The sequence below is a fragment of the Antrostomus carolinensis genome, unplaced genomic scaffold, assembly GCF_000700745.2.
Source record: "Antrostomus carolinensis isolate BGI_N321 unplaced genomic scaffold, ASM70074v2 scaffold27316, whole genome shotgun sequence".
Lineage (NCBI taxonomy): Eukaryota > Metazoa > Chordata > Aves > Caprimulgiformes > Caprimulgidae > Antrostomus > Antrostomus carolinensis.
Window position 1 is genome coordinate 709 of NW_010324341.1, and position 227 is coordinate 935.

Consider the following 227-nt stretch of genomic DNA (forward strand, 5'->3'; position numbering starts at 1 on the left):
GTCCGGGTGCGCCCATCCAAAGCGAAGCCACCGCGCCAGTGTTGGCACCAAGCGCTGACAAAAGCCACGCACACGAAACCCAGCAGGCTCAAAAGGGCACAGAAAGGGAGGAAAGGTGGATCCAACATCTCGGGGATGGGATGGTGGCACCTAGGGAAGGGTTGAGGACTCTGCTCAGGCTTTGCTGGGGTTCACCCTGCCTGTGGACACCCCCAGGGAGGAGCCAG

The 227-nt window shown here is 61.7% G+C and overlaps 1 protein-coding gene across 1 annotated transcript in view; it reads right to left on the minus strand.

The window, feature by feature from the left end:
• The window catches only part of CYB561A3 (cytochrome b561 family member A3), a gene marked incomplete at its 3' end in the record, with an annotated part of 598 nt that extends 449 nt beyond the window's left edge, over positions 1–149 (minus strand). The window contains exon 1 of the mRNA XM_010170922.2: positions 1–149. Coding sequence (XP_010169224.2) covers positions 1–128 — 128 coding nt within the window.
• Between the last annotated feature and the right edge of the window lie 78 nt (positions 150–227).